The sequence below is a fragment of the Onychomys torridus genome, chromosome 22, assembly GCF_903995425.1.
Source record: "Onychomys torridus chromosome 22, mOncTor1.1, whole genome shotgun sequence".
Taxonomy (NCBI): Eukaryota; Metazoa; Chordata; class Mammalia; order Rodentia; family Cricetidae; genus Onychomys; species Onychomys torridus.
This window is the reverse complement of record NC_050464.1, coordinates 28,936,511-28,961,441: the sequence shown is the minus strand read 5'-3', so window position 1 is coordinate 28,961,441 and position 24,931 is coordinate 28,936,511. Positions and strand designations below refer to the sequence as shown.

General features: G+C 49.4%; 2 protein-coding genes across 5 annotated transcripts in view; both read left to right on the top strand.

The window, feature by feature from the left end:
* The window catches only part of Ccdc62 (coiled-coil domain containing 62), a 44,587-nt gene extending 36,465 nt beyond the window's left edge, over positions 1 to 8,122 (top strand). For 3 of the 4 annotated variants that reach the window (XM_036171824.1, XM_036171825.1, XM_036171821.1), the window contains one exon: positions 7,855 to 8,122. In XM_036171824.1, coding sequence (XP_036027717.1) covers positions 7,855 to 7,944 — 90 coding nt within the window. In that variant the 3' untranslated portion in view covers positions 7,945 to 8,122. Of the gene's footprint in view, positions 1 to 6,496; positions 6,590 to 7,854 lie in introns of all 4 variants that reach the window. The other variant, XM_036171822.1, reaches the window with a different exon arrangement.
* Positions 8,123 to 13,056: 4,934 nt separating this feature from the next.
* Hip1r (huntingtin interacting protein 1 related) overlaps positions 13,057 to 24,931 on the top strand; it is a 29,655-nt gene continuing 17,780 nt past the window's right edge. The window contains exon 1 of the mRNA XM_036171990.1: positions 13,057 to 13,278. Coding sequence (XP_036027883.1) covers positions 13,186 to 13,278 — 93 coding nt within the window. The 5' untranslated portion in view covers positions 13,057 to 13,185. The remainder of the gene's footprint in view (positions 13,279 to 24,931) is intronic.

Here is a 24,931-nt window from a genome sequence, read left to right as displayed (position 1 = left end):
GAGTGAGGAGAGAGGAAGGAAGAGAGGGCGAGCAAGAATGCGCATAGTGTATGTGGGGTTATTTCCCTTCTTCCACTGCTGGGCTCTGAGGGTCACACTCGGGACATCAGGCATAAACGTCAGCCACAGCAGCAGCAGGGGCCTTTACCTGCTGAGCCGTCTCACTGGCTTTCTATGCGCTTTCCAAAGCAGTTTAGGGCAAATTCAAGCATAGTCTCTCACTCGTAGATATTTCAAGATGCATCTTTCAGGTGTGTGATTTCTTTGGAGGGGTGGGGGCAGGTCTTACTCTGTAACTAGCCTAGGACTCACCCTCCTCCTGCCTTTACTTCCTGAAGTACAAAGAGCATGTGCATGTGGCACCATACCCAGCAGATGAGGACTTTTAAAAAACAACCATAATAACATTCCCACACTGGGGAAGGCCACTGTAAATCCCAGTGGCCTCTAATGACCACCTTTGCTAGCTCTGCCACTCACTCGACACCTCTGTTTTCTCTTTGTTCAGATCGCCATCAAACCCAGGTCTGACCTTTGCATTTCTTCCCCTGAAGTCTCTCGAATCCTAGCTCATTGTTTCTTTCCCCTTCTCCCATTTTCTGCCCCTTAACTTTGATTTTTCTTTTAGGTTGATTTTGAGACAGGGTCTCTCTATGTAGCCCCAGCTGTCCTGGAACTCTCTGTAGACTACACTGGTTCTGAACTCACAGATCCACCTGCCCCTGCCTCCTGAGTGCTGGCTCTACAGCTGTGTGCTACCACTCCCAATTCCCCCTCTGTTCTTCACTTATCTTGTTTTTGTTTGTCTGGAGGCTGGGATAGAACTGCCCTCTGGCTCTCCCCAGCTCTTCCCTTGGTGTTGGGTGGCACTTTCCTCTCCCATAATGCCTTTGAGCTGGTGCTTAGATCTGGGGGCGTGACTACACTCAGCGGCTAAGCTCTCTGGTTGAAAGCTGTCAGTCTTCCAGTGTCACACATTGATGTGCACTGTTTCTTCTGAGCAGAGTAAGATTTCAGTGACGGTTGTATGAGCTGCCTTGTCGATTTGATTGCCTCTGTCGGAACAGTGTACAGAACACTAGACTTGAAGCCTATTCCCTAATTGTGAACTAAGAGCCCGGAACTTACACTTCTCATTTCAGATTTAAGGTACATTCCTTGGACATTCTGTCTGTGTAGTTAAAGATATTTGAAAGCCATTTAAGTTAAACCATTTTTGTATCTCTTATCAAAACCACAAATTATAATAATTTTTAAAAAGGTCTATAAGAATACTATACAGAGCTGGAGAGATGGCTCAGCGGTTAAGAGCATTGGCTGTTCTTCCAGAGGTTCTGAGTTCAGTTCTTAGCATGGGGGCTCACAATCATCTATAGTAGGCTCTGATGCCCTCTTTTGGCATAAAGGCATACATGCAGATAGAGCACTCATATATATTAAATAAATCTAAAAAAGAAAAAAGAATACTGTACAATACAAAAAATACTGTAAAATACAATTTTCCCCTTTTAAATTTGACATTTAAGCCGAGCAGGGGTGGTGCACGCCTCTAATCCTAGCACTTAGGAGGCAGAGGCAGGTGGATCTCTGTGAGTTCAAGACCAGCCTGGTCTACAGAGTGAGTTCTGGAACAGCCAGGACTGTTTCATAAAGAAACCCTGTCTCGGAAAAAATTGACATTTAAGTATTTTTATATTTCTGTGTTGATCAATTGATTATGTGCATGTGAATATGCACATGTCTAGAGGCCATTGCAGGAGGTAGTTCTCTCCTTCTACCATGTAGGTTCTGGTGATTGAACTCAGGTCATCAGGCTTAGCAGCAAGCTTCTTTACCCCCTGAGCCGTCTCACCGACTCCTGCATTGCTTTCCTATTAAAATGAATGTTGCTGGGGGTGTCGTTCAGTAGTATAGTGTGTGTTGGGCATATGCAAGGGCTTGGATTCCATCTCCATGGCTAAGAAAACCCTCCAAAAAAACAAACAAGGGCTGGAGAGATGGCTCAGCTGTTAAAGGCTAGGCTCACAACCAAAAAACAAACAAACAAACAAACAAACAAAAACACCAAATCTTAAGTATAATTCACATACAATAAAATGAAGACATCTCACTAAGAACGATTTTAATGTGGGGCTGGGGAGGTGGCCCAGTGGACAAGAGCACCTATTGCATAAGCATGTGGGCCTGAGCTCACACCACAGCACCCACATAAAAGCCACGTGCAGATGTGTGCTCTGAACTCTAGACACAGGAGGGTCTTGTCGTCTGCAGCCTTGTTCTGGATTGGGTGAGAGACTCGATCTCAAAGGAGCATATGGCAGAGTGAGGGCAGGACTCACATGCATGGGTGCTCACGCCTGCACACACAAGCACACAACACACATGAGATGTCTCATTGTCTGTCCTAACCTAATGGAAAAGTAGAAAAAATCCTGCTGAGTCAGTAACCTGTGTGTACCCAGGTAGTGTTCAATGAGGAGAGACTTTCTGTCACAGGAAGTTCCCTGAGAGCCCTTTGAAGTGAGTCCTCTGTTGTCACCCCACAGGCGGTGACTGCTCTGATTTTTATCACTGCAGACTAGTTATGCCTGATGCAGAGCATTGTAGAGATGCAGTCACACAGCGTACACTGTTTTTCCATTTGGTGCTGGGAACCAGCATGGGACCTCCCTTCCGACCTGTGTTTACTCTTCACTTTCCCTTGATGTTTTGAGACTTATCCATGCTTTTGGCACATTGGAACTGTGTCCTTCTTCATTGCCAGTTGATATCCCATTGTATGACTGTGTGTGCATGTGGGGTGCATATGTGTGCACATGCTGAAGGAGACTGGAGAGCAGTGTTGGGTAGTGTTCTCAGGCGATACCCCCCATTTTTTGTACTGGAACTCACCGAGTAGGCTAGTCTGGGTGGCACCTCTCTCTGCTTGCCCACCTCTGAGATTTTCAGCCCACTTTACACACTTGTATTCTTTAAAAGATTATTTCATGTGTGGGAGTGTTTTGCCTGCATGTGCTGTGCACCATGTCTGTTCAGTGCTGGGGGAGGCAGAAGAGGGTGTTGTATTTATGTTAGACCCTATCTGCTGTCTCAGATCTAACCAGCGCTTCCTCATTTTGGTCTCCATGGTCTGTGTATTCATCTCCATCAGCATTTCCATCAGGGTACACACTGGTTGATCCCCTGCTACACAGGCTGCACAGTAATGACTGTGAGTGGGGACTGAGGGAAGTTCATCGAAAGGGACAAAGCTGTGACCTTGGGTCTAGACTGAAAAATGTGCTGAAGCTGTGTGAGGCTGGTGAAAACTTGATTTGAGGGGTTTGAATTGGGAAGACCCAGAAGAAATATATAGTCCTAACCCTTTACTTTATAGATGAGGAAAGAGGATTAAATCCTTTGCTCAGCACTCCACAGCCAGCATCAGAAAATCAGTTAATTGGGGGAAAAAAAACCTGTCTCCAAACAATAATTTTGGATGGATTAACTGATTTTGGAGATGTCAGGAAACAGGATTTAAACAGCAGAAATGTTCTTGGCAACATTTCACACACTTTCCCCCATGCCTTTGAACTTACTAACCTAGAAACAGGAGAAGCAAACAGTTTTATAAAAAATCTTGTTTTTGCAACAAGGAAGCAGGGTAATGTTCTGAGCAGCCTGTCACCTCTCTGAGGTATCACCATCTGCAGCTAAAGACAAGGGTAGTAATTGTGTGCAAGAGATGCTCCCTCAGGAAACTGCAAGATTTCTGTCCCTTTGACCAGCAATGTCACTTTGTGACTCTGCCAGACCTGTCAGCATGGGTACAAAATGGCATCATTCCAGGTTTTCCTTGCAGCCTTGCTTAATAGCAGAGTGTATGTTTACATAGAACAGGGACTGTTCCCAGCAGGATGCAAAGGTACAGACCACATTCCTTCATGTGTGCTCTATATTATTTATTGAATAAGAGATATGTGCAACAGCTCATGGGTGGAAGTCAGAGGACAACTTGTAGAGGACCATGTGGATCCTTGGGGTCCAACTCAGATCATCAGGCTTGGTGGCCGGAACCTTTAACTGCTAAAGACATCTCACGGCCCCATTTTTAAATATTAGTTGGTGCCTTTGAAACAATGTAAATGTGTGAACTATTCAACAACAACAGCAACAGCAGAACCCAGCAATTGAAAACTTCGGTAGACACAGAGGAAAGTAAGCTGCAGTGCTGCTGACCCAGCCAGGGTGACCCTGACTGCACTTGAGAGTGGAGCAGCTCAGCCCTAGACCGAGCTGGCCCGTTGACCAGTACACAGCACTGGACATTCTGTTTATGAGCTTAAGATTATGCCTGTAATCCTGAAACTTGGGAGGCTGAGGTTAGAGGATCAGGAGTTCAAGGCCAACCTGGGCTACATAGCCAGACCCTGTCTCAAAAAACCAAAAAAGTGATTAGGCATGGTGACACATACCTTTATCCCAGAGCTCACCAAGTAGGCTAGTCTGCCTGGTCGGTGATCCACCTCTCCATCCTCCAGCTCTGAGATTGCATGCCCATATTAACATTCTTGGTTTTATTTTGAGACCAGGATTTCTCTGTGTCCTGGAACTCACTGTAGACTAGGCTGGCCTCAAACTCACAGAGATCCTCCTGCCTCTGCCTCCCAAGTGCTGGGATTAAAGGCATGTACCACCACTGTCCAGCCACACTTGTATTTTTTGTTTGTTTGTTTGGTTTGGTTTGTTTTTTGAGACACGGTTTCTCTGTGTAGCTTTGCGCCTCTCCTGGAACTCACTTGGTAGCCCAGGCTGGCCTCGAACTCACAGAGATCCACCTGCCTCTGCCTCCCGACTGCTGGGATTACAGGCATGTGCCACCACCGCCTGGCTGTATTTTTTAAAAGATATATTTATTGTTTTATATGTATGAGTGTTTTGTTTGTATGTATTCTACACTATATCTGTACAACTTGGTCTACATAGCAAGTTCCAGGCCAGCCAAGGCTGCATAGTAAGACCCTGTCCCAAAACAAACAATAAAATAAACAAAAATTAAGCTGGAAATGGTGGTACACACCTTGGATCCCAGTACTTTGGAGGCAGAAGCAGGAGGATCTCTGTGAGTTGGAGACCAGCCCAGTCTATATAGCATTCCAGGACAGCTGGGGCTACATGGAGAGACCCTATTTTAAAAAGAAAAGAAAAGAAAAAAAAAGCCAGGCGGTGGTGGCACACACCTTTGATCCCAGCACTCAGGAGGCAGAGGCAGGCAGATCTCTGTGAGTTCAAGGCCAGCCTGGGCTACAGAGTGAGCTCCAGGACAGGCTCCAAAACAGCACAAAGAAACTCTGTCTTGAAAAAACAAAACAAAACAAAAACAACAACAAAAAAAAGTGAAGGAGCCACTGAACTGGCTGTGTGGGTCTGTGGGTAAAGTTCTTGCTGCCTAAACTGATATTCTGAGTTCGATCCCTGGGACGCACATGATGCAGATTGAGAACTGACTCTGGCAAGTTGTCTTTTAACCTCCACACACATGCCATGCCATGTACATATACACAAATAAGTAACTGTATTTTTTAAAGAATCTTTAAAAATGATAACATCATCTAGCAGTGGTGGTGCACACCTTTAATCCCAGCATTTGGGAGGCAGAGGCAGGCAGATCTCTGTGAGTTTGAGGCCAGCCTGGGCTACCAAGTAAGTTCCAGGACAGCCAGAGTTATACAGAGAAACCCTGTCTCAAAAAACAAAATCAAAACAAACAACCACAAAAAATGGCACCAACAAGAAGAATGATGAGCTAGTGAGCTGGCTCAGCTGGTAACGGCTCTTGCCAGCAAGGGTTCTGTCTCTATCCCTAGACCTACCAGTAGCAGGGGAGAACCAGCTCTCAGGAGTTGTCTTCTGACTGCCATACCCATGCCATGATGTGTGCTTACACACAGGAGCGTGTGCATGCGTGTGTGTGCGCGCACGCGCACACACACACACACACACACACACACACACACACACACACCACCACCACCACCACCATACAAACAAGCAGAAAAAGACAACAGAAAGGCTTTGTGAGCCAAGCACAGTGCTAAGTGACTATAGTCCAGACACACAGAGACCGAGATGGGAGAGTCTGAATTTAGGCTAGCCCAGTTCACAGTGAAAGTGTCCCCCAAAGACAAGGACATTATAGTGTGTGTGTGTGTGTGTGTGTGTGTGTGTGTGTGTGTGTGTGTGTGTGTGTGAGAGAGAGAGAGAGAGAGAGAGAGAGAGAGAGAGAGAGAGAGAGAGGGAGATGGCATGTGTGTAGCGGTCAGGGAGTTGGTCTCTCCTACTGTAAGCCTCAGGTACCCTGTTCAGGTTGTCAGGCTTGCTCCTCACATACTTCTAGTCTAGACCATACACCAGTCCCTCAAGGTCTTTGGTAGGCGTTCCCACTGTACGCGTGTCTAGTTGTCTAAAGTGTTTTAATGTCTGTAACATGGATACTAATTTTGGAGTTGTTTTCTAGAAATTAGAAGTCTCAGAAGAGCCAGATGACAAAAACACCCTTGTCAGTCATTGAAGGAGACAAAGTCAACTTGGACATTCACTGTGGCCATGTGTAGGTCACCTTTGCTTGTCTCACTTTATATTGAAGTTGATATTAATAAGTAACTAGGAACGTTGATAAGGTAGAGTCAAGGCCACACATTCATCTGACCAGTAATTCTTCTTCTGCCTGATCTGCGTTTACTATAATTAACCTGAATAGAATACCAGTTACTTGTAAGAGTAATACAGACCAAAAGATTTTTTGTTCTCAATACCGATATCTTTATATCTAAGGAAGTTGGTATATAAATCCAACTTTAAAGATTGAAATCTTAGCCAAGTGGTGGTGGTGGTGCTGGTGCACACCTTTAATCCCAGCACTCAGGAGGCAGAGGCAGGTGGAGCTCTGTGAGTTTGAGGCCAGCCTGGTCTACAGAGTGAGTTCCAGGACAGGCTCCAAAGCTACACAGAGAAACTCTGTCTTTAGGAAAAAAAAAAAAAAAAAAAAGCTGGGCAGTGGTGGCACAAGCCTTTAGTCCCAGCACTCGGGAGGCAGAGGCTGGCGGACATCTATGAGTTTGAGACCAGCCTGGTCTACAGATAGAGACCCAGGAAAGGCGCAAAGCTACACAGAGAAACCTTGTCTCAAAAAACCAAAAGAAAAAAAAAAAGGAGGCACAGTCTGTAATCCCTGTGGGGAGTCTGATGCAGGCAGAATTACAAGTTCAAGGCATTAGATAAACCTAATAAGACCCTGCCTCAAAAGGAAAAAGGGGGTGGGGTGGGGGTAGAGAGAACTCAAGACCAGATGCGGTAGAATACACTGTGGTGATCTTAGCACTCTGGAAGTTGGGAAGACTGAAGCAGAAAGATGAGGTGTTGGACGTCAGCCTGGGCTACACTGGGGAGACCCTGACCCAGAAAACATAATTTTTCAAAAGGCATCTAAATTTACATTTGAGAATCACTTCTGTATGTCTGCCTAGAAAGAATGGAGCTTTGTGAGCCTGCCACCCAGGAAATACTTTGTTGGGTTCTGTTTGCTCTGTCAGACCTTCATTCTAAGTGCAGCTCTCTGGACTGTGGCATAAGGGCCACAGGTGTCGCCCATTAGGCACAAGAGCCTTTCCAGTAGGAAGGCAAGACATCTGAGCATGCCCTGCCTCCCCCACCCCACCCTGCTCTCCTTGCTGGGACGTTCTCATGTATACAGTACAGTGTGAGACCTTATTGAGAAGCAGGATGTGTAGTCAGGGTCTCAGACGCCAGGACCTCTTAGCGTACCGTGCAGCACTGATCCTTTTCACTTTATTTACTGCTTCTCCTCTCTTTCAGAGGCAGGACTCTGTTTGGAAGGCAGAAAGCGGATATCATACTTCATGGAAAGACAAAGGAGACTGTGATTCCCACATAAGCAGCATTTAGTACAAAGGCGAGCAGAATCTCAAAGTTTACTTCTTAAAGCAACTGTATTTTGTTTTTGATGAACCATTTTTGTGTAAAAAATATTTTTATACCAAAATATTTTTATACCAAAGAAATGAGGTCGTACTCTACACACGTGTTTGGAACTATGCTAAAAGAAAAAAAAAAAACAAAACTCTGTCAAGATGCAGACACAGCTTAATTAACCAGAGAAGCTCTTTAAACCTGGCAATATCCAAGAACCCTGCATGTAAAATGCTGTTTTCGCTGTCTGCTTTCTTACAACGTGGTGTGTATTCACATTATAACTTCTCAGAGTCAGCTCCCTATGTGTGACATAGTCTTTTCTTCTCTTAGGGTTTTAGCCCTGGACTTTGTTGTGTTGATGGGCATGAGATAAGATGGTATGAAATGTTTGTAATGGGACACCGTCACCTTGCTGGCAGGTAAGGCCAGTCTGTCCTCGGGCGACAGGTGCATCTTGTCTGGCTCTGTAGTTCACTTGCACAAGACAGCACTTGCTGGAAGATCAAGTTTTGTATGGATTTTTAAAAATATATTGAAGACTATATATGATAAAAATATATTATATTGAAATATAATTCCATTTTAACTTTTAAAAAAATTTAATTAAAAAAGATTACACTATTTGCTTCTGTCCCTTCTAATAGAACTGATCAGTTTCATTCAATAAAGATATTTTTAATAATAAAATTTTTTTGGTTTCCTTTTACAATACAGGACTAAAACAAGGAACTTTATTTATTTATATTTATTTATTGGTTTTTCAAAACGATTTCTTGGTGTAGCCTTGACTGTCCTGGAACTAGCCCTGTAGACCAGGCTGGCCTGATGTCTGTGAGATTCAATTGCTTTTGCCTTCTAAGTACTGGGGTCAAAGGGGTGTGCCACCCAGCCTAGCTAACAAGGAACTTTAAATGTAACCTGGCAGTTTCTCGGGAAAGTGTTCTCTTAGGCAGATATCAAGGTTGTTTTGTGCTGGGTCAATGCCCCTTCGTTAGAGGCTTCAGGGTTTCTTGAGAGATGACTTTCACGAGAGGGGAAGGCTCACCCTTGTAATGAGGGTGCTGGAAAGAAACTGAGTAAGTCTGGCTACACTCTATAAATACTGGCTTTCTCTTCAAGACTGAGAACATAGAGCTGATTCTGAACCAGAAGTTACCAAATGGGAAACCCAGACTGCCCTTGGAGAGGCCCCAGGTTCCAGGCTGAGATCTCAGACACTCAGTTTTGTCCTGCTCTGTGTGCCATGCTCGTGACTGCTCTGCTTGCCTGCTGACAGGACACATCCATTAGACACTCTGTAGGAGAACTTAGGGTAGAGCAGGATTTGAAAGACTATGTTCTTCTATAGCTAAATGTAATTTCAGTTCGTAGGCTTGAAATATCTATGACACCTGTGTGTGTACTCCAGGCTGGCTCAGACTTGTGACCCTCCTGCCTCCGTTTCTCAAGTGTGGGTGACAGGAGTATACCACCATGCCCAGTTTGTAACACCTGTGCTTACCCAACAAAAGTATTATGGTTAATTAACATGAAATTCAGAGTGGTCGATTTTAATAGGATCAACTCCTCTGTCTCAACATGTTCTGTTTATATAGGAGCAATTTATCATGTGTGTAGAAAAAGAGTTGCAAGATAAACTAGCCTTTAGGATTTGTGGTTTGTTGTTATTCTTAAGACCTGCATATCAGGAGGCAACTGAATTACACTATAATCTGTCTGCCAGAAATGATCTCAGCATTGGAAAAGACTGATACAGGGTATTTTTAGAACTTCTGAACAGACCTTTTAAACAGAAATAGAAACACCCCCTCCAAAAGAAATTCTGAATCAAGACTATACATAAACATTTAAAACAGTTTTACCCAAAAGGTGCCAAGAGAATGCTTAGAACTGAGACTGTGTGGTATGAGGCCAAGGATGGAAGCCCTGTCATGGAAGCCTTGTCACACTCTGGTTAGTGACCCATGGTGTCTTCTGTGTCCCTGATTTGTAAGCCTCTTGCTAGGCAATGCCTCTAGCTTTCTTTCCTTTAAGACAGTTGGTGTGATTCTGGTAGTGCACAGTGCAGGACGGTTCATCACTTATGCCTCCAGGAGAATGGTTGTAGCTAGGAACCCTGATGTTCTGGAGAACAGAGTGCATAAAGTCAACTAAGATGCCAGACACATGCATCCGGATTAAAATGATTTGCCTTCGGTGCACATTAACCAGCCCTGTTAAAGAGGACCTCTGGGTTCTCAGCCAAGTAATGCTTAAAACAAACAAAAAGATCTGTAACCTCATCTACTGGGGAGGCTAGGCAGGAGGATGGCAAGCCGAAGGCTTAGGCTACAGGGTGAGTTCAGGTTCAACATGGGCAACTTTAGTGAGATCTCATCTCACAACATAAAGTAAAAACAGGGCTAGAACTATACCTCAGTGATAGAGCACTTTCCCAGCATGCACAGGCCCTGGATTTAATCCCTGGTACCTCACACATACAAATTCATTATGAGCACATCATGCAGCTTTGCTAGCCATGGGAGATAACAGTGTAAGCCTTGCTTACATTCTAGGAGGGGACACAGACCGTAAGCAGTCACTGGGAAGACTGGTGCTACAATGCAGAATGTTGAGATACTGGGTCATAGGTCAGGGTGGAGGAATCAGTGAGGCTTCCTAGAGAACTAGCATCTAAACCAAGCGCTGCAAGATGGGCAGACACTCACCAGGCAAACAGGAAGAGAATTCCAGGTATAGTAACAGCATGTGCAAAGTCCCTGAGGCTCTGGAAGGGGCATGATGCATGTGCAGACTTGATAGTCCAGGATGGCGCAAGATGAAACCCGAGAGGGGCTGGGTGGATCGTGCCTGTGTGTCAGTGAGGCAGTGGCTATTACAGCATACAGTCTTTTTCAGCGAGTCCCCAAAACTTTGCTGCCTTCCTGAGTTCTCCCAGATAGGGTCTAGTTTGTATTCCCTTTGGAGGAAGATTATAAACAGCTGTCACAATTTACCAAAAGGGGATCACAGCCAGCTAGTGACAGCCAGGCATGGACCAGGCCCTTTGTTGAAGATGTCTGGAGATGAACCTTAATCAAAGGGGTGGAGTTTGCATCTTTGTACCCCAAGAAATGCCCATTTATAACATAAGCATACAGTAAAGTACTCAGTCTGTTCTCCACTCTCTGGGGCTGGTTTAGTCTTTCAAAACTTCATTTTATAATCCACCTTTTTACTCACTGTGTAAACCAGGCTGGCCTCATAATCACAGAGGCCAGCTCCCAAGAGCTGGCATTAAAGGTGTGTGCTGCCATGCTTGCCCTCACGCTCTTTTTTTTTAAGTTAAATTTTATGTGTTTATTTTGTGTATGTGTACATGTGCAAGCCACAGCTCGAAATAAAAGGTCAGAGGACAACATGCAGGAGTCCTCTCTCTCCTTCCATCATGTGGGTCCAAGCCTTGAACTCAGGTCATCAAGCCTGGCATCATTGCTGGCCCTCATACCCATTCTTTTTTTTTAAAAAAACAAAAAACAAACAAAAAACAAAAACAAAAACCATGGTCAAGTATTAGTGCTCTGCTAGGCATGGAGAGCAGGATGGTGGTTAACACAAGGCCACCTTGACCTCTGGCAACTCAGAAATCTCATGAGCAGATACATTACTTGTAGAAGCCATAGGGACTCCGGTATCATCGAGGCAGTGGTACACACTGGCTTGAAACGGGGCAGATCGGAGACCACATCCTGACAGCATCATTTTGCAATTGTGTGAGCCTGGACTGAACTTGGGTGCTATGAAGATAAGCCTTTTTCTTGGTCTGTAAAGATGAAATGAGATCCTGCCATCCTGATGACTGGATGGTGAGCACCACACCTAGCACACTAATGCCTCTGTTTACTAAAAAGAATGGGCATGTTTGATGACAGGCCACTGTGGGAGATGTGCTATACCCAGTGGGGAACTGTGGCCTCGTCTGTGTATATATAAAAATGACAGGATAACTGTTTTTGTCCCTTGTGAGAAAAAGTCTGAGAAACAGCTGGCACAGAGCAAAACAGCCCCTTCTTTATTTAGCTATTTATTTTTTTAAACCATGGCTGTTTGTGAATTGCTGAGGATTAGGAACTAGATAATACATATAAAGGGTTTAGCCCCGTACCTGACAAATAGGTATACAGTAAATATCGGCTGTTGTTACTCTATTGTTATTCGAGCAAAGAAGCTTTTCATTGATTGGTATTAGATAAGCACGGCTAATCTCGGTGTCGAAGAGAGCCTTGTCCAACTCTGAAATGTTCAGTGGATGTCAGCACAGTGAGGGATGGGCAGTGGCAAAGAAACTGTCCCCCTGGTCCTCAGAGAGTTTCATCTAACCTGGGAGACCATGGTCAGGTAGGTGCATTTCCTGTGACAGGTCAGCAAAGCTTCATCTCAAAAAGCTAGGGGCTGGAGAAGGGATGGCTGGGCTCAACTAAAAAGACAAAGGAGCCCGGCTGTGCGGCTACCGACCAGACTCAAGGAGACCCAGTTTGCTCCGGTTTCCCCCACCGCCACCACCACTCCGAGGTTGTAGAGGGAGGGAGACCCAGAGTGAGGAAGGGGTGGGGGTGGAGGGCACAACTAATTTTTCCTCAGGTTTGGAGAAGAGAAGAAGGTATGCAGCGGAGCTAAGGGGGTATTTGGTCCTTGCATTTGGTTTGTCAGGGGGCGGGGTGTGTTGGGAAGTCCTGGGGAGCTAGAGGTGTGCAAGGAGACGGGACAGATGTGCAAGGGGCATTCCATGTGAGTCCCGGGGGACAAAGCAGGTGCAGAGTCTTGAGGCTCGGGGCGTCCCAGAGGGACCAGGGGGGTGCTGGGTAGGGTGTCCCAGAGGACCAGAGGGGTGCAGGGCAGAACGTCCTGGGTGACAGAGGGGTGCAGGGCAGGGTGTCCCGGAATCCTAAGGGACCCAGGTGGGTGCAGGGCAGGGTGTCCCGGGAGTCTCAGGTAGGGTTGATGAGGGGATGCAGGGGGGCGGGGCCCGCCAGGCGTCCTGGGGGCCCGGAGGGGGCGGGGCGCGCGGAGCCGGGGAGGGCGGGGCGCCGGTTGGCCTGCCCGAGTGACTGGCGGGAGGGGCGGCGGCTCCTCCCCGCGTGGCGCGGCGCGCGGCCTCCGGGTGCCTAGGCTCGGGCGGCGGGCGGTGACGCCTCATTCTCGCGGAGCCGGGCCGGGGACACGGTCGGCGGCGACATGAACAGCATCAAGAACGTGCCGGCGCGGGTGCTGAGCCGCAGGCCGGGCCACAGCCTGGAGGCCGAGCGCGAGCAGTTCGACAAGACGCAGGCGAGCGCGGGCGCGGGCAGGGCGGGCAGGGCGGGCAGGGCGGGCGGGCGGCGGCGGCGGCGGCGGCGCGGGGCCCTCGGTAGGCTCGGCCCTGCGCGGACGGTTGCGGGTTCCGCGGCCCGGGCGGCGCAGGTGACCGGAAGCCGCGCCGCAGCCCGGCCGGGCTTCGGCGATGCGGACGCGGCCCAGGTGCGCACGGCCGCGCGGGGCCCCGGGCGCCCTCAGCGCCCTGCCGCCTTCCCGGGGAAGCGCCCGGCTCCCTTTGGCTCCCGAGCTCGGTGCACGGCCGCACAGCTGGCTTGTGATCTGCTGGGTGAAAAGTTTTCACGGCTGTCGCCAGACTTGGGTGCCCGCGCGGGGGCCCGCTTATAAATAGGCTGCCACCCCCTCGTTAAACACCGGCGCCCGGCAGACGGAAACTTCCCAGGCTCCTTCCTGCGCTCCCACGCGCCGCTCCTCTCCCGGGAGAGGGCCCGACCTGAGAAGGTGGCGTGGAAAATTAAATAATAATGCCCTGGTGCGCATTCATTCACGCATGGGTTCTGGGTTCTAGGACCCCACGGTGCAGGTGTGGCTTTGTCTATTTTGTTGTTGTTGTTTTTTGACAGGGTCTCCTGTAGCCCCACGCTAGCCTTGAATTGAACTCCTAATCCTCCCCTTCCACCTCCCAAATGCTGCTACGGTAGACATCCTAACACCACGTCTGGCTCCCTCCTTTTGGTTTCACAAACTCTGCCCTGTCTTGGGTGGACGCGCAGTGGGGAGGCGGGTGGTCACTACTTGATCATTTGCTAGACTAAGTCAGCCAAGACCGAAATGGCTGCATTTTCTGTTGAAGCTTTAACAATAAAGGAAGCCGTGTCTGAAGCGGGTTGCTGATATTTGCATTTGTGGGTGCCACTGGCGAGTTCCTCCCCCCCCCTCACCCTCACCCCCTTGGTCAGAGCAGAGAGCAAGGACTCCTGCGGTTGCTTTAAAAACAAGTTAGCACCAGCGGTTTCGTTTTGAAATAGGAGAAAACGTGAGCTCTAACCTTTGTGCTTCTGATGGACCATGATAGTAATAAACTTCAGGACGTGAGTGAACCGTGCATGCCAAGTGCCGGTACCAACCTGGCTGCAAATGATTAATGTAATCGCCATCTGGTCCAGCCTGGATCACCCACCATTAAAAACAAACATGGCGTTTGACGTGAAGTCATTAATACATAATTAATTGTGCTAGTAAACTTGCATGGACGGTTGGCACTGAGAATCTGGGTGTTGTCAGGAACCCTGATTTATTCAATGAGTTGTAGAACCCCCCCCTCCCCCTGCTTTTGAGCAGGTGAAGAGAGCTCTGATAGCTACTGGAAGAGATGGGGGAGGAGATGGGATTTTAAAGGTCAAGTTCATTGATCTTCCGCTTTAATGATTATGTCAAGGGTAACCTTCCTGAATGTCAAGGGGGACAGAGCCACATGTGTGTTTGGTGGTTGGTTTGTAAGTAAGGTGGTACTTTTGACTTGCTTTGTCCATTTTTAAAACTCTGAGTGTGTTTGTTTGTTGTGTGCGTGCACACTTAAGCGCCACAGCCTGTGAGTGGAAGTCAGAGGACAGCTTGGCAGGGCTTTCTCTCCTCTCACCCTATGTGTTCCAGGAATCAAACCTAGGTTGTCTGGTTTATCCGCAAGCGCCTTTACCTGCTGAGCCATCTTGCCTGCCCTCCTTGAGTTTGTGAGGGATTGAAAAGATTACTCACGAAGCATAACTTTGTACTGAGGAGTCTCAAGGGGCTCACCCACTCCAGAGCAACTTTTTCATAGGAGAGAGGGAGAGCCTGAGCCCGGCATCCGGCTATGTGCCTTCATAGTGACTTAGTGCGAGATGTAAGAATGAGGTTTTGTAAGTAGTTAATATTTAATTAGATCATTCCCAGAAATATCTAGCAAGCTGCCAGCCTGGCTCCTTGCAAGTTAGGCCTAGAGAGCCCTGGTTACTGCTTCCGTGTCTCCTTTGGGATAGAAAATAGCACATCCAGTACTGGGACCTGCTTCCCTTTGGAACACACCGCCTGTCTTGACATTGACAATGGCAGGGTGGCGGCCATGGGGCAGCTAACTTAGAAGTGAAATCCTCAGCAATCTGGCAGTCTCCTCTGGGCCCCTGGGGCCAGGAGGGAGAGGAGTGCTTACATGTTTGCTCTGTGGACAGGACACGCCCTGTTTTGCACAGAGCTCTGTGGTTACCTCTCAGGAGTGTGGAAGGAGGTAGTCTTTCCTTTTGGCAGCTGGCGCTTGAATTATGAGCTTCTGACCCCAGTGGTGTGTCCCAGAGACCGTCCGCCCAGCCCCATTACTGTAGTTCCTTCGTTGATAAGACCCCTTTTCAAAATGTCACGTTTTGAATATAAAATGCTGCGCAACTCATTGTACCTGTATTCTGAATACCAGACCTTTAAAAAGATGGTGTGACTTAATAGAGCATACTCGTAGACAGGGTAGCCTTGATCTCTCGTCTGTGTTCCTGGCGGTGGGCAAGTTGCCTGACTACAGAGCCTGCTTTTTCTACAGAGAGCAGGGCTGGATCTGTGTTTCTGGAAGAGTATACTTGTGAGATATTGGGAGGTAGGTTGAGTCTTATCTCTGCAAAGATGACCACAGCCTAACTAAAGATATTATTTGGGTAACTCTGATTGCAGATGGAATCAGTTGCTCACCCACTGACCTTGAGATGGGAGGTTAGTAGGAGTCACCAGGTGGGCCCTATAGAACAAGGGTCCCTAAATGGAGATGAGGGAGGCAGGAGAGGCAGGTGGTCACAGTTGACACGAGATGACACTCTGCGGGCCGCACACAGCTTTGAAAGAGCCGACAGTTAAAGGAATAATATATCCTTTATAAACTGGAGAAGGCAAGGAAACAGATTCTGCCCTAGAACCCCCAGAAAGAAACACAACCCTTTAACCCTGTGATACCCATTCCAGGGGCCAGGAATGTAGTTCAGTGCATAGACTGCTTGCCCAGCATGTGTGAACCCATGTCTTTGGTCCCCAGTACATAGAGATCTATCATGGCGGTGCATGCCTGTAACCCCAGGATTTGGGGGTGGGGATAGAGCAAGAGGATTAAAAGTTCAAAGTCATCCTTGCCTACAGGGCCAGTGCAGGGGCTCTGAGAACATTCCAGACTTCTGGACCGCAGAACTGTGAGATGTGTCTGTGCTGCTTACTAAAACTAACAATTTGTATTAGCCAGGAGGGGCTAATACACACTACACACAAGCAGTGCCTAGGACATAGTAACAGCTCAGCAAATAGTTGGCTCCGTCCACCCCGAGTTCAAAATCTGGGACCCCCTGAAAGAAGGAAGCCATCTTTGAAGCACACCATGACCCACACTGCAACTAGAAGCCGTGAACATCCTGATTGTATCTTCCTTTCTGTGGGAAAACACACTGCCCTTTTCCTTCGCTTCTCTGAGCCACGGTTTACCCACAGCATTCAGGGACAGAGGGAGGGGCCTTTCTCAGGTCGGGATTCAAGAAACCCTTTAATCATAGTGCATGGTTCAATCCAGGGAAACACTGGCTTCAGAGGTGAAAGGGTCAGGGGTGAGGCGTGCCCACTGGGGAGCCAGGTGCTGAGGCAGCAGCAAATGGAAATAGTTCATACCTTTGGTTTTCCAGGTCAGTGACACAGCTCAGTAGCCCCCGAGGGACCAAAATCTTGTAAAGATTAACATTTATTGACAAGTCATGACTTCCGGGTGCAGCTGCTCGATACAGCAGCGCAGCTGAGTTAGATGCAGAAGAGAGGCCAGGCGTATGATGCATTTTAGGTCATCTACTGGCTTCTAGGAAAAGGTAACAGGCAGGTGAAGTTAGCTTGGGTTCTATCTTTGATTTCACCCAGCATGTCCCGAATCAGTCCCTCGTAACACTGGATTACTGTTCAGTATGAATGGGGTAGTTCTCATTTTGTTCATCCATGGAGTCAGCCTTTCGGGCGGGCATTCAGCAGCTGCCTGTGGACAGTGCAGGTGTGAGAATTGGCCCAGACCTCAGTGATGGCAAATGGGGGTGATTTGGTCAGGGGGCGGAGACCCCAGGCATTGCTATTGGGTGGACTTTTCCTCAGCCAGGTGATTCTCAGAACCTAATTAGTAGAGGCAGGCCACCGGAGCAAGCAGGTATCCAGAACCTGCCCTAAGTTTCTGGCAGTTCTGGAAAGCAGTTCTCAAGTTCCGGGAACCTTTCAGATCCCGTGCTATACCCAGGGCTGTCACTCACTCAGCCCTCGTCTGCTCATAGCTTGGGAGTGCATAGCTCAGGGTCGGCTTGCCTACATTTGAGAAACCCCAGTTTGACTCCAGGCTCTGCAGAAGGGGGAGGAGTGGGGTTATAACATGTTACTTACATGCTCGCACGCTCAAAATATTTATAACAATAGAAAAAAAAACATAAAAAAACCATTCCCAGAGTTGGAGAAGAGCCCTTACCCACATGGTGGATGGCCAAAACCCTCAGCTCTGTCCAGCTGTTATAATTGGTACTGGCTGAGGCCTTGGGGGCTGAAGTGGTCTGTCCTCCGTCCACTGCATCCCCAGGAGCAGGCATATCCCCGTGTCAGTCAGTCACCACAGCTGGCAGAGTCAGAGGGGGAAGGACAGGCCGGGCTCACAAACACTTTAAAATAACCTCCGAACGATTTTAACCCAGACAAGCCATCCTTAAAGACCCTCACAGTGCAACCAGGCGGGTTGGGGCCTGGCTGAGGCTGCCAGAGTTTTGAAGTCCCCTCTCCCAGGCAGAGCAAGTCCTAAGGGACCCTTGCTGTCGAGGTGGGATGGGACTGGGCTGCCGTTCTTCGCCTTTGCCTCTGTGTACCCCTGGGACACCCTGACAGGAGCAGGCTGACTGCCGCTCTTGACCTAGTCCTGCAGAATTGGGGTGTGCAGTGGGAGAGGAAAGGGTCACCCTAAAGTGTGCCAGGAAGTTAAGAACCTGGGTCAGGCCGGCCTCTGTCTCGTCACTGCTCTGTGCCTCTGTTTCCCCATTTTCAAGACCATAATAACAACACATCCTGCCCCAATGGAGTAGCTGCAGGCATATGCAGGGGGTGTAGCAAATGTGATAGCAGTTAGATTGTATGCAGGAAAGCAGACAGGGCTGAAGGAGACAGAAAGTGTCCCTGTGCCCTGAGCGTAGCCAGCCGTGAGGGGGACAACGGAGTCAGACGGCTGGACAAAGGGACAGAGCTAGGGAGTGTCTGGAGGGTGGTGCACTGGGCACCATCCCTTCAAGAATGAGTGTCTGGTGTACACCTTTTATATGCTAGCCAGCATAGGCCTAGCCAGCCTTCTGGAGATGTGGTCTGCCATAGGATTCCAGGGAGTATGGGGTAGAGGCAGCTTGGGACTCCCTGCAGACCTGTCCCCTTCTGAAAGGGGAAGAGGTTCCTCCCTGACCGGCTCCGAGGCCAGTGTCCAGCTGCTGCTGTACAGGAGCCGGTGAATGAAACCCAGCCGGCCACTTGACCCTCGCAGCTGGGTCCCTGCCGGCCGGCCGTGAGTGGAAGCCCTATGGGCTTCAGGTCTGATTGGCAAGGGACAGGGAAATTCAGCTGGCTAACCTGAGACGCCTGACCAGCCTGGAACTGCCTTTGCCAGCCTGGCTGTCCTGGCCAGCTTTGCCCTTCCCCTCCTCCACCTGGAAACCCCTATTCATTTCAGGGCTAACTCGAGTATCACCTTGGTTATGACGACATCCGTCTTCCTCTGCCCAAGCTTTTCTCTCTTTGTCCCTCTGGTTCTGATGGCATAATGTGTGGTGTCTTCTGGCTCCTCCGTATAAGCGGTATTCTAGACTCTCGGTTCTCCACCTTCCTAATGCCACAACCTTTTAACACAGTTAACACACGTTGTGGTGACCCCCAAGGGGTCGTGACCCACACGTTGAGAACAGCTGCTCTAGAGAGACGCACCTCTTAGCTTGGACCGTTGAAACAATGGACCCTGGGAAATGGGAATTTCCCCCGGAATCTGACACTGGCAGAAGAAAAAGGCTGAGAGCAGGAAGGGGACTTGTCTCCTGAGGAGATCGTCGCTTCTGAGACCTTGTCAGATCACCTTGCAGGATGAGACTGCAGCCCAGACAGTGGGGGTCAGCGGTGGGCATCCGCACAGGGTCCGCTGAGATGTTCCTGGCCATGGCTCTCTATTTAAACTTTAATCTGACTGCAGAACCCTGAAAGTGGACTTGAGGGGGTCATTGGATCTTTGTCCCTTCTCAGCGTGGCTATGTTGACTAGATCTCCCTTGTCTGCTTTGTACTGTTAATGTGGCTGTTTTCTTTGCCTTCTGGAAGATGGGTCACTGAACAAGTTTGGTGACGTAGACACATTACAGCCAGCCTGCAGAGCAGGAAGAAGTGGGCTGCTGTGGGGTTGGGTATGTGTTTCCTTCCATCCAGGGTCAGCTATTGTTCAGATACGCCCACCGCCATACCCGAGATCCTCAAGTGAGGATCGTGTGACCTCCTTAGGGCTCCACTGAGCCTCATAGTAAGGATGGCCTTGGGAACTGGTGAGCCCAAGAGGTCCTGGCCGAATGGCCCACAGCACCGTACTGGATTGAGTAAGCCCATGGAGGAAGACATAGTCCTGGCAGAACTTTTTTCTTCTGGCTACGTAACCATAAGCCCCAAACTGCAGTAGGTTCACCTGCCTGGGTGTGACTCAGTCCTCTGGCTTGTGGGACAGTCAGGTCTGTGATGACATCACCAGTACCTTGGGAACAAAACCGTCCAGCTGCCTCCCTGTCTGTCTAGATTCTGGCACAGCAGAGGTGTGACTCAGGACCATGTCTTTCTCTATTCCACCCACAAAGTCTGGAGCTGGGGTGGCAGTGGGTTGGGCCATGAATTTGTCAATAGTGACCATGGGACAGATTCTTTCCCGGGGCTTTCATGCCATCCTTTGAGGTGTGGACTGCACAGACTAATGCTTGCACTTCCTGAATGGTGGGATGAGGGGGAGGCCAGGACCGAAGGGACAGGAGACTTGCGTGAAGAGGGACGCAGTTGAATGAACCAGGACCAGTCGCTCGCAGACTTCCTGTCTGCTGAAGCGACCCAGCCTTCGGTCTCTTCACTGCTTTGCACGTGGCCCCATCTTTGCTTCCTCAGCTACAGAACTCCTGTGTTTGTGGTCATCAATGGCCTTTGAGGTAGCAAAAGTGTTTGAATGAGAGCACTCTGTCCTCCAAGCCAGTCTTTGGATCACAGAGCAAAATAATTCACCGCCCTGCCAACAGCCCTGAGCCTGGGCTCTTGAGGAACCTGTCTGTCCCTGCCAACTGCTGCTGTTAAGCCGCGTGATAACCACACAAGGAGGCTTCAGTTCATTCATTTCAGGGAAGATTTTAAAAATAGAAATTGTTTTATAGCTACCTTAATAATTAACTCTAGCGGCTCAGTTATTAGCTGGAGAAAGACACTTCCCTGAAGTTAGTTACCCAGTGCTGAGGTCTGAAAGAGCTCTTGTGCCTCAGGTGCCCCCTCTCACACGTGTCCAATAAAGATTTATTGACTGTCCTGGAGATGCCACAGAGGGTAAGATGTATGGTCATTCCTCAGTGTCTAGGGCAGTGGTTTGCCACCTTCCTGATGCTGCGACCCTTTGATACAGTTCCTCATGGTATGGTGACCCCAACTGTACATTTATTTTCACTACTACTTTATAACTCTAATGTTGCTATTGTAATGGATTGTAATGTTTATATCTGATATGCGACCCCTGTAAAGCAGTCATTTGACCCCCACCAAAGGGGTTGCGACCCATAGGATGAGAACAACTGGTCTAGGGAGTTAGGTCCAGGACCTCTGAAAATACCAGGATCTGAGGGACCTGTTGACACACATCTTTAATCCCAGCATTCAGGAGGCAGATCTCTGTGAGTTCTAGGCCAGTCTGCTCTATATAGTGAGTTCCAGGCTAGCCAGGGCTACACAGTGAAACCCTGTCTCAAAACAAACCAACCAGAATCCATAGATGTTCAAGTCTCTTGTATAAATGTGCAGTTTTCACGTGTGGTTTATACACATCCACTCACATAATTTAAATCATGTACCTGATACAGTGTCAATTACATGTATATGATCTGTTATCTTCTATTGCTCAGGGACTTACGAGGACAAAGGCTGGGTGTGGGCAGTCCAAATGCAGTTTTCTCCTTGAATATTTTAATTGGCATTTGGTCAAATATATGAGTATGAAACTCATGGATGGGTGCCTGTGTGTTCATGGAGTTGGAGACAGAGTGTAAGTGATAATCTAACAAGACACTTGCAGATGTGAAATTAAACAGGATACAGCCAGGCATGGTGGTGCACACCTTTAATCCCAGCACCGGGAGGTAGAGGCAGGTGGATCTCTGTGAGTTCTAGGCCAGTCATAGACTCTCAAAAACAAAACAACCCCCCCCCAAAAACAAAACAAAACAAAAAAAATCCAGGATGTCTTTTAGCCGCAGGTAGCTGCTCTAGTTAGAGTAGCTATGGACAGGTCACCAAGAGGCTCAGAAGTGTGATGGGGGTTCTGGCTCCCTGAGGAGCAGGAGGCGGTGCAGGAGAATCAGAGAGATGCATTTGACTGGTGCTGTGCATCGATTGGGGTTTCCTTCCATTTGCTGGGGATGGAGCCCAAGGCCCTGTGCGTACTGGACAGGAGCTCTTGGCTAGAGCTGGTGTGTCTTCCCTTTCAAGGAGGCCCCAGGGTTCTCTGCTTCACAGCTGGGGGAGCTAAAGTCAAGGCACAGGGCTAAAGCAGTGTCTGCCAGTGTGTTAGGGGCACCCAGCTGAGGTGCTGCAGCTAACAGCGGAGAAACTGGGTGAAAAGAGCCCCTGGTCTTGGGTGTGTGGGCTCCTGGAAAAGCAGGTGGAGAGTCAAGTCCACGTTTATTCTGGGCCCACTGGGCTGTAGGTTGCAGAACATGGGGCTGACACTGTGAGCATTGTCTGAGGGGCCCCATAGCCCCCTTGCCAACCCAACCATGGCTCCTCCGTGTGCTGGATGGCCACGGGCAGTGTTGTGTAGGACATCACTGAGTGCACAGCCCATCTCTCACCCAGAGCACCCCACTCCCATGTGCTCATGTAGGCAGTATCTCCTCTGCTGAAACAGGACCCTCTAGATGCCTGCTGGGGACCCCTTGTAGGTCATGGACCAGGGCTGTTGGCAGCTCTGGACATATCAGGACCCAGTAGGCTTCATTTGACCCCGGCTCTTCATGGCATCATTTTTTTTTTTCCTGAGACAGGAAGAATGGAGTTGTCGTGGATAAGCAGGGCAGGTACACCCCGAGGACATGGCTCCCCTGGGTTGTTGTTAGACCTCTCAGAGGTCCAACCTGGACGTAAGATTGAAGCTGCTGTGGGGATCCAAGGAAGGGAGGTGAAGGCCAGGCCCAGCGTTCAGAGTACAGCCCCAAGGCATGAGGCGTGGGCGCGCGCGCGGGGGTGGGGGGTGGAGGGGTGGGGGGTCCTGGCTCCATCTGTCTGCCTGTCCACCCAGCCTAGCCCTTTATCACCCATGGCTTAAACAATCCCAGTTCAGAATCCATGTCCTGATTTTAGTCAGGCCAGGTCCTCTGTGTTTGGGGAGCCTGGGAGCTTGATTTCAGAGTGGGCTAAAAGGATACCTACATGGAAACAACTTCTTGAACTGCCTTCGGAGAACCAGAGAGGCTGCCTCTGTTGTTCTCTAGAACCTGGGGCCTGGGAGTGAGTCTTGCCAACCACTTGGAGCTGAGGGACAGTGGACAGACATTCTGCCCTTCCAAGCTGCTGTTCCCATGGGATTCTCAGACACGGCCACATGAGGGTCCTGTCGCAATGTGTGGATGCTTAGGTAGGTACAGGCCTGGGTAGAGTGGCACAGTGTGTCTTATTTTTTGTGACCTTGGGTAAGTGGCTGACTCTTGAAGCCTCAGTGTCCTCAGTAAACCGATGGAATCCTTATGTTACTGGGACCTGCTTGCTGGCCTGTGGCACACGTTGTGGGTGTTTTGAGTTTGGCTGTGTTGGCGAGTCTGTCTCCGGGTTGTGAGGCGTTTATCCTTCCATGGCCCTGTGTGACTGCTTGCGCTTCCTCCAGCTTCTGCCCTTCCCAGGGTCAGTCCATCCTGCTGCTGGCACTGAATGGAATAGGATGCAGATACCCTAACAGTGACTGCTGGCTCCTGGGGCATAGGTGTGGTCCATATGCCCACCCCCTGCCATGTCTGCTGACCACCATCTTCCTCTACAGGTCCCTAGCGGTCTCCTGGCACCTCATAGTTGCCGAGGAGTCTGTTATTCCTCCGGAATTGTCCCCTTGCTGACTGAGGGGGGCCTCTTCTGCCTTGTGCAGAAGTGGGGAGACGGGGCCAAGCATGTGGTGCACGTCTTTAACCCCAGCACTTGAGAGGCAGAGACAGGTGAATCTCTGAGTTCAAAGCTAGCTTGGTCTATATAGTGACCAGCCAGGGCTACATAGTGAGACCCTGAGAGAAAGAGAGAGAGAGAGAGAGAGAGAGAGAGAGAGAGAGAGAGAGAGAGATTGATTGATTGATTTTTCCCTCCAGTATCTCTGGGATCCCCAGGTGCACACTTCCTCTTCACTCAGTTGTGTGGAAATGGCTCTTCTTGGCTTCCTGAGGAGTTAGGCAGGTCTCAGGGTGTGACAGGCACCCAGACACCCCGATCTGGGTTTTCGTCCTCAACTTGGGGTTGTCCTTCCCTGAGGTCTCTCCAAAGTGGTGGCCCCCGAGGGCTGGGAGGGATCCCCTTTGCCTGAATGCAGATGTACCAGGATGATAGAAGAATGTTCTGGGCCAGGGGTTCCCTCCTCCCTCCCCTTAACTCTGTGGTTTTCCACCCGCTAGGTGAGGGTGAGGGTGACCTGGTTCCAGAACTCCCAAGTTTCCCTGAGGTCAGACCATATCACACTTTAGCCTCAGAACAGAGCGAGCACATTAGAGTCTCTCAGATATTCCATACACTGTGGGGCTCTGAACCGCTCTTAACTCCGCTCTTGGCTCAGATGTGCCCCACAGCCACCTCGCTGAGGAAAATCCACGTGGGAAGCCCAGGGGAGGCGGGGGTCACCCCTGCCTGCCTGCTGCTGTCTGGGAGGAGGAGTGAGGGCCAGGAGTCCCTACAGACTCCCACTGTGTGAGCACTGGGTCTCCTTGTGTGGCGCTGGCCACCCCACACATCTGCCCACCCTGCACACAACGGGCCTGTGTTCCCGGGAACCAGCCTGCGCCTGCACAGGATGGCTAGCTGACACGGTCCTATCCCTGGTGGCCAGCTCGGGTGGGCGGCACCCAGGCCCTCCACAGAAGACCCTGCCATGGTCCCTCCCAGGGTGCATTCCTCAGTACCTCATGACCTCCTTACTTCTGCACAGTAAGCGTGGGGGCAGCCACACACACAGAGGCAAGACTGCTGCCATATGCCACTGACAGGCCCTGGTGACATGAGAGGAACACTGTCAGATGGGCATTTGGAGAATCATAAATCAGATTTAAAGAGGGCCAAGGGCAGCTAGTTTCCCAGCACTTGAGAGGTGAAGGCAGGAAGCGCTGTCTTCCAAGCCACCTTTACAGTAAGTTCAGGATGGACAGAACTACGGA